Raw genomic sequence first — 8,604 nt, forward strand, 5'->3', positions numbered from 1 at the left:
ACCAGACAGACATCAGAACTAAAACTGTGCTACTGTCGGCTTGGTGCCATGGGCAAGTTATTTTTCATCAATCAGCATTATATGCTTTGAGCACTAGGTCTTGTTCTAGGTTCTGGTGTTCTAATGGTGATTAAAGCAGCCTGAGATGATCACTAATGGGAATACCAGGAATAATTCATTTGTAGTGCTGTTTTGAGACTTTGTAGTAATGTAGGTGAAGCCTCAGCCTAGTGGCTGGTACCTAATAATCTCTGTGATAAGGTAATGGTATAAAATCCAAGCTCCTTTGCCCAGAATGCAAACCCCTTCACACTTCACTTTTCTTTGCTGGCCTCTTGTCCCTCTGTCAGCTTTTCCCCACACTGACAATCTCCTTTACTCATTCTATTCAAGCTGTCTATGTGAAAATTGCCCTGTTTTTTTTTTTCCTTGACTCACCTAATATGTGGTGTTTATATTCTTCTCTTTCTTGGGCTAGCTTCCCTACCACAGATTTGTCCTCGCTCCAGAATCATACGAAAAAATACAAGTATTTTCTTGTATTAATCTTGATTTAATTTTTCAGTGATTTTCATTTAGACTTTCTTTAGCGGTGTTAAAATTCTGACATGTGATGGATCCAGATAAATGCTTTGAACATTTATATAGAAATACTAAAATTCTGTGCTTTTTAAATTCAGTATTTTTAAACTTTGTGAATAGGTAATAGAGTCACATGGTTCAAAAGTAAAATATAAAGGGATATATACAGTATAATTTTACCACCACCACCCTTCCCCCAAAAAAGAAAAAGAGCTCAAGGTAATCACATATTTTTTCTTATGATTCTTATTCAAGCAGATATAATTGTAAAATATACACCCTGTTATTGCTTTTTTTTTTTCCAATGTATCTTGGAGATTTTTCTATATTAGAATATGAAGAGCTTTTTTTATTCTATTTTTTCCCCCATTGGCACAATGTATTCCATTGTATGTGTGCACCATGATTTATTTAACCTGTCCCTATTGATGGACATTTAGGTTGTTTCTGGTTTTTAGTCTCATAAACAATGGTGCAATAAATAACTTTTACACTCATTGTTTTGCCCATGTATAAGTATCTCTGGAGGGTAAATTTCTAGACTAGGAATTTCCATTTATAGTGCCAAATTGGCCTTTGTAGAGATCAATTTGGAAATTTTATGAGATCCCAATAAAAATTATTATAGGAGTTTTCTAAATACCCTCCCAGCCCCAATTAAAGAACTGGTTTTAGAGTTCATATGGAACAATTAAAGAAAATCTGAAAAGGAGTAATGGGAGTGAGCGCATTTGGAAAGAGTGAGCCTGATTGGTATTAAACCCATGGTGTTGCTACCATTCTTTTTTAATTATTGAGGTTTTATGTCATGGTAATAATCTGATAGGATTAATTGCCTTTTCTCCAACAGATAGTATTGTTGTTTTCTTAGGTACTCTTGTTTATTTTTTATTTTTAAAATATGTTTTTATTGATTTTTTTAGAGAGGAAGGGAGAGAGAGAGAGAAACATCAAAGTGAGAGAGAAACATCGATTGGCTGCCTCCTGCACACCCCTCACTGGGGATCGAGCCTGCAACCCAGGCATGTGCCTTGACTGGGAATTGAACCAGGTCTCTCAGTCTTGGGATGACGCTCAATTCACTGAGTCACACCAGCTGGGCTTATTTTTATAAGTGACTTATAGATTCAGCTTTTAAAAACATTCATAATAGTTTTGTGGGGGGGTTTTTAGGGATCATATTAACTTTATAAATTAATCCTCTGATATATTTTTTTATATGTAACTAAATATGGCTTTATGAATATACCTATAAAGCTGGTTTTTATGGGGAAATGGGAAAGGGAACCTATAAATTTGAATATGTTAAATGTTAAATTTAACTGACACAAACTTCTGGTTTCTTTCTTATAGGAAAGTGACTATTTCACCCCACAAGGAGAATTTCGTGTAGACAAAGCAGGATCCCCCACTTTACTGAATTGCCTTATGTATAAAATGTCATATTACAGATTTGGGGAAATGCAGGTTAGTTACATTAGTTTTACTATCTTTTTTTTTTTTTTAAGTAATATTTGGTTGTGCTAAAAGATGTGCTTATCTAAAGATTCCCCTCTGAACCCCTGACATTGAATTTAGATTTCTGAAACTTACATGGGATTATTTAACACTAGGCTGGCATCCAATCTTTGCTTGCCTTTTGGCCTCATGCTTTTTGAAAACATTGTTCTTCCAGGGAAGAGGTCTTCCATCTTAGGAAACTGTGTGATCTTAAGTAGATTACTTTGGTGCTTGGTGGGGGAAAACCTGAAATTAAAGAGTTGAATTATGTGCACATGTCAGATATTCATTCTATCCCCTGTTCTCTTTACCACCGATAGCTAGGACTATCTGGGTTAGAGTTTCCTAAGAAATTAGAATGATATGTTACAAAAGCTTAAGGGTCCACTCAATGAATGAATTTGCAAAGGGGTATTGTGGCAAAAAAGAACAAACAATGGACCCTCTGTCATAATACTTGGGTTTTAGATCTGGTTCTATCAAGTCATGTAATCCTTTGACAAGTCACATCCTTCCGGGACTTGTTTTTGTTTTGTTTTTTCTTTATTCTTCTCTGTATATAATGGGGGTTGCACTAATGACTTGATTTCTAAGGCTCTTAGATCACATGGCTATAATACAAAGTTAAACATTCACACCAAGATTTCAGTGAAAACTGCCTTATTCCATATTGCATTCTGGTTAAGTTGATACTAGGAGGCAGAGGGAAAATTGCTTGTTTCATTTTATACAGACACTAGGTAGGGATCAAAATAAATGTTCACTGCTGTCAATGTGGAATTAATCAGCAGGTAGCTTTAAAAAATAGACAGTAATTTTACTACTAAATTTAGGTTTTTGTGTTTTGATTTCTGAAGGCCACTGCCTAGTTTCTAAACTCATGTTAAGAAAGAAGCATTTAAGCCATAATAATTAGCTACCTCAGAAAACGGGTCAAAGAGTTTCTCTGTTCACTAATGATAGCAGTAGTTTTCTTTCTCTCCTTTAAGTTTATAGCCATGCTTCTAGCATGTGTTCATTTTGATGCCTTTTCTACTCAATAATATATGTTTAAGACATGAAGTATAACTTTTCTATTGTATAGATATGCATGAACAAGTAATTCTCTCATTACAGTAGATTTAGTTTTTGTTTTAAAGTTGAATTCACTTATACTGTGTGTCAACATAAACTTAGTCTGAGAATTTCTTAATTTCTTAAAATCTCCTACCCCCACCCCCAATTTTTTCATCTCTTAATTCCTTATAAATCCTCCCTTGGTTTGCCCTTGTAAACTTATTTACAGTTACCACTTTTAGGATGTTGTATGCTTATTTGTGCATTTATTTATTTAACAAATAATACTGCAGAGATTAAGCCACAGTGAATAAGATAAAGTCATAATGCAGCTTATAAAAGAAAAACTGTTAGCAGTGAACACTATAGAGTAAAAAATGAGGAAACAATGGAGGAGACTTCTACCACCAATCTCAAGAAAGTGGAGGTTTTATAAATCAATACTAAATGGTAATATAAATAAGTTTTAAAAAATAAATAAGTTTATACTTTAATGACTGACCTAGTTTTATGTCAAATTCATGTATCTTTTTAAGTATAAAAAAGAAAAGAGCCCTGGCCAGTTTGGCTCAGCGGTTAGAGCATTGGCCTGCGGTCTGGAGAGACCCAGGTTCGGTTCTCGCTAAGGGCACGTATCTCGGTAGCAGTTTGTCCCCGGCCCTGGTTGGGTCGTGTGGGTGGCAACCACTCGATGTGTCCCTTTCATGTCAATGTTTTTCTTTCCCTCCCTCCCTCCCTCCCATTCTATCTGAACAAAATATCAGAAAAATGTCTTTGGGTGAGGATAAGGAAGGGAGGAAGGAAAAGAAAAGAAAATTCTTCCTTGAAGAAATGGTAATTGGGCTGAGACCAAAGGATAGAAAGGAGCCAGCCATGCACAAGAGCTAAATGAAGAACTTCAGGCTGAGAGAATAGATAGTGCAAGACCCTGAGGCACAAAAGTCCCTTCTGTGTGCTCTTTCTATATACCTATAAAAGGGGCTTTGATGTATTTCATTTTGCTGTTTGGGTTTTTTTATGCCTGCAGGTTTCTTACCCACTCTAAGGATTCAGTGAAATTGTAATTCTGATGTATTTAGTTTCTCTCTTCCTGATTTTTTCCTATCTAGTTAGTAGCATATGAGAATTGTTACAATACATTACTCTGATTTTCTTTTTCTAATTTAAAGGGAGAGAGTTTTACTCTGATGATAGCATTCACTACCTTCTAATACTGAATGTTTTCCAATATGGTTAATATCCAATATGGTCACTTTTGCAGCTGGATTTTCGTACACCCCCAGGTTTTGATCGAACACGTAATGCTGAGATTGGAAACAAGGACATTAAATTCAAGCATTTGGAGGAGGCTTTTACATCAGAACACTGGCTTGTAAGGATATATAAAGTGAAAGCACCTGATAACAGAGAAACACTAGATCACAAACCTCGAGTCACCAACATTTTCCCAAAACAGAAGTATTTGTCAAAGAAGGTAGGTGTCAAGTGAAGTGATGTTGGTTGTCTGAAAAATAATTACTGAAAATTGCTAATTTCCATTTGCCAGGTTTATAAAGAATATCACTTATATACAAAGTAACTAGCAAGGTAGTGGCATTCCTTTCAAACTGAGCATTTCAGATATCCCAACCAGCAACTTTTTTTGGATAGCATAGTGGTTATCAGTGAACCAAACTGAGATTTCTCCAGAGACATTCTGGCTTTAGTTTACTAATTGCCATTAGTAAGACTTAATTTGTAAAGTAAGATGTGTCTGTGGCCATAAGAATGCCAAACACTCAAGTAATAGTTATGATCGGTTCCTCATCTTTTGGTCAGAGCAAATTTATATTGCATTTTCATGTTCTGTTTTTATTATAATGTTATTTACTAATCATTGAATAAAGAAGAAGCTTAAGTTGGTTGAATCCGGAATAAAAAAATCATTTTTATTAAGAGAATTATTTTTAAATGTAATTATTGTGACAAAGCTTATAGGCAGGAATTATGATGATGAAACTATTATAGTCCTTTTGAAATAAATATTTAATAAGATATAAAGTATATTATTGGAGGTCATTATTGCTCACTTAAGCCAAATAGATCTAATCTTTGCTACAAAGACTACTAAAAATGAGTATTTACATAGATTGCCCTCTGTGGGAAATGGGAAATAATGAGCAGTCATGAAATATACTAAGTTGTATTTGAAGGTGGTACTATTATAATACTAATTATTATTAGATCATTTTCAGTCTTAAGTCATGAACGGTGCTTGGGTTTACATTGCTCACATGAGTGAGCCATACCCCACCCTTGGGGAATACCTTCCAAGACCCCAGTAGATACCTGCAGGTAGTACCAAACCCTGTGTATAAACTATGTTTTTTTCTAATATGTACATACCTTTTCACTTAAAGGAAGTGCTTTTCAGGGTTTCTCTGTGGCACATCTGAATTGCCAACATCACTACTCTTGTGCTTCAGGACCGTTATTAAGTCAAATAAGGGTTCTTTGAACACAAGCACTGTGATACCATGACAGTTGATCTGATAACCAGGTTGGCTGCTAAGTGACTAACAGATAGGGAGTGTATACTGCATGGAGATGCTGGACAAAGGGATGATTCATGTACCTGGTGGGACGGAGTAGATAGCATGAGATTTCATTACACTGCTCAGAATAGCATGAAATTTGAAATTTTCGATTTAATATTTTCAGACCAAAGATAACTGAAACTATGGATGAAGCAGGAGGGGTTACTGTATTTTAAATCATTGAAGCAATTATCTTATTTTTTTACATTACTTAAAATATACTTCAAATATATTCAGAATACAGATAATTTCAGTTTGTACTATTAAAGCATGACATGTAAATAGAAACTTTAATTAGCTGTATGATATGTAAATAGAAACTTTTTAAATTAATACTTTCGTGCCAGATACAGATTGCCATATCTGGACTACTGTATTTAATGTCACATACAGCTGACACTCATTATTAGTCATAGCAAATTCACTTACTCTGGTAGTTTTTATATCAAATGACAGATGATCTGGTTTCTCACAGACGTGGTAGGAGAAACTGGTGAGTCACATCGGTGCAGAAGTTAAAGCAAGTGCTGCTAGTCTCAAGGCAGGTACCATCTACGCCCAGTGATGGCCTGCTTGTTCCGAAAAACAGGGCTATTGAACTTACCTAACTGATGATAGTGAATTTTCTTAATTTGACCTGTTTTGTCTTTCCATCACTTCCCCCAAATAAATAAGTGAACGGATAAATAAAAATTATTTATTTTTAAAGTCTGTCTTGTATGCCCAAAACTTACACAGTGTTCTAGTAGCCAACAGTATGGATTTTTAATTTCTGGCTTCCATGGCTTTCTGTTTTCCGTTCTGTGCTAGCACTAGAAGAATCCTGGTATTTGTTTGCTTTCCTGTCTCCACCCTGGTTTTACTCTAGGGGTGGAGGGTATGAGTATAACAGTCATTTTGGTAGTTTTCCTGCCACCGCAAAGCTGACATGGCTGAGACAGTAGGAACTGTAGGCCAAGACTATAGGAAAGACTCACTGCCCACAGAGAAAAAAACAACTTGAGAGCCCAGCCCAGTTTTACATGCTTTGCCTAGATGTAGGCCATTTCATATGATCTAACAGAAGAGGTTTCATGTTAGAAATTTGTAGGTAATGGTAACAAAGACACTAGCTCCCTGACCTGGTTTGAATTTTTTTAAATTGTGCCCTCTGAAATTTTTTACCTTTTGCCTTAAGTAAGCTAGTAATAAGATAACATATTTTGTGAACAAGCTAGCAGCGGCTAATTATTACAAACTTAATCAGTAAGGTTTGTATTTTGCCTTGTTTTTTTTTTTTCTGTTAGAAAAAATTATAAAGTGTTTTAAACTGAACGTCATAAATGTGCAAGATACAGGAGGATATAACCTAGGTTTCTGAAACCTCCTCTAAGAGTTGTAAATGTGAAAATTGAATGGAGGGGTCAGTCTTTTGAGTCTTCAGCCTCTGCTAACCCACTGTTTTGATGGTACATTAAATTACTTGTTTCCAAAAAACATTTGCTTTCATCAATATCTGAGGATAGGAGGATAGGTTGGATTGGCAGACATATGCTTATGTTTTATTTTGTAAGATTCTAACATCGCAAATATTTTTGCAGTAATTTCTGTCAGCGCATTTGTAGTAATTTGTTTCTTTTATACCAGAAAACATCTGTTGAAAGTATTTTAGTGGGATCCAAAGTGTTAAGAAATTTGTTATTTTTGAAAGATCTATGAAACTCATTGTTAATGAGTTTTTTCCTAGGTGTTTGGTTTTTGTTCTGTTTCTCATTTTTAAGTGCTATTTTTTCTACCTAATTTGTAGAATGTGTCGAGTAATTATATTCATTTTTGTAGATAGGTACAAAGCTACTTAATTTGTATTTCTGACACATTGCTCATTCTTGGGGGCTAAACCAGGAACAGCATTAACATTTTCTGATTCCTTAGTTTAGTGTTATATTCTATCATGCCTGGAAATGTAATTATTACGCCTAAGCATTTATCACAGAGGGGAAGTGGGGGTTCATTCACCTTATGGTGAGGTGTATGTGATAGACATTTGCGGAATACTCTGGTGCTCCTTTTATCTTAAAGCTAGGGATTTAGTCCAGTTTATCTTAGATGTTTCAGCATACTTGGCATAGAACAGTTACTGGTACTCACTGTTCAAGGAGTCCAGCTTTAGTAAGAGCCAAGGGCTTTAATATTAAGACAGTCTTCCATTGCAGTCAACCATGTGTATATATTTTTTAATCTGTAGGACACCTACACTAACACTGTGTCTTTTCTTTCTAGACTACGAAAAGGAAGCGTGGCTACATTAAAAATAAGCTCGTTTTTAAGAAAGGCAAGAAAATATCTAAGAAGACTGTTTAAATAACACTGTTCTGGTTCCTAACTTGAAGCAGTTGTTTTTGTGAGAACCAGTCTTTGCCTTTTGCTCATGTCATGTTTCACAGCAACAGAGGGTACAGAACCATCGCTGATCCAGGTTAATGTACAAAATTTCCTGGCAATGCCTGATTTAAAAAATAAAATTGGCTTACTGAGAACAGCTGTTTTCGACTTGTAATGTGAAGCAAGACAGAGCACTGCTGTAAATGTCTAACAGCAGATTTTTTTTTATTGGTACATATTATCCTTCAAATCTGAGAATTTGGACTAATTGCACCAAAGAACCCTCTAATTTGGTCCCTGGCACATGCATACTTATCAATGTTTTTATTCTTTTACAAGACCTACATTTTATTTGAATTACCCACAAAGCAATATATAAATTACAAATGACAAAATGTGATGCAAGCTTCTTGAACCAGTAAACTAGTACAGGTCTGAGAAAGAGGTATTGGAAACGTAATTATACTTCTTTGAATTATATTTATTTTCATGTTTCTTCAGTGCAAAGAATGTTTCATCAAATGCACAT

General features: G+C 35.1%; 1 protein-coding gene across 10 annotated transcripts in view; it reads left to right on the forward strand.

Annotated features, from left to right (window-relative positions):
* STT3B (STT3 oligosaccharyltransferase complex catalytic subunit B) overlaps positions 1 to 8,222 on the forward strand; it is a 111,436-nt gene extending 103,214 nt beyond the window's left edge. For all 10 annotated transcript variants that reach the window (XM_036266142.1, XM_036266146.1, XM_036266152.1 and 7 more), the window contains 3 exons: positions 1,936 to 2,049; positions 4,400 to 4,612; positions 7,974 to 8,222. In XM_036266142.1, the coding sequence (XP_036122035.1) occupies positions 1,936 to 2,049; positions 4,400 to 4,612; positions 7,974 to 8,054 (408 nt within the window). In that variant the 3' untranslated portion in view covers positions 8,055 to 8,222. The remainder of the gene's footprint in view (positions 1 to 1,935; positions 2,050 to 4,399; positions 4,613 to 7,973) is intronic.
* Positions 8,223 to 8,604: the final 382 nt, after the last annotated feature.

Source organism: Molossus molossus, unplaced genomic scaffold, assembly GCF_014108415.1.
Source record: "Molossus molossus isolate mMolMol1 unplaced genomic scaffold, mMolMol1.p scaffold_m16_p_18, whole genome shotgun sequence".
Taxonomy (NCBI): Eukaryota; Metazoa; Chordata; class Mammalia; order Chiroptera; family Molossidae; genus Molossus; species Molossus molossus.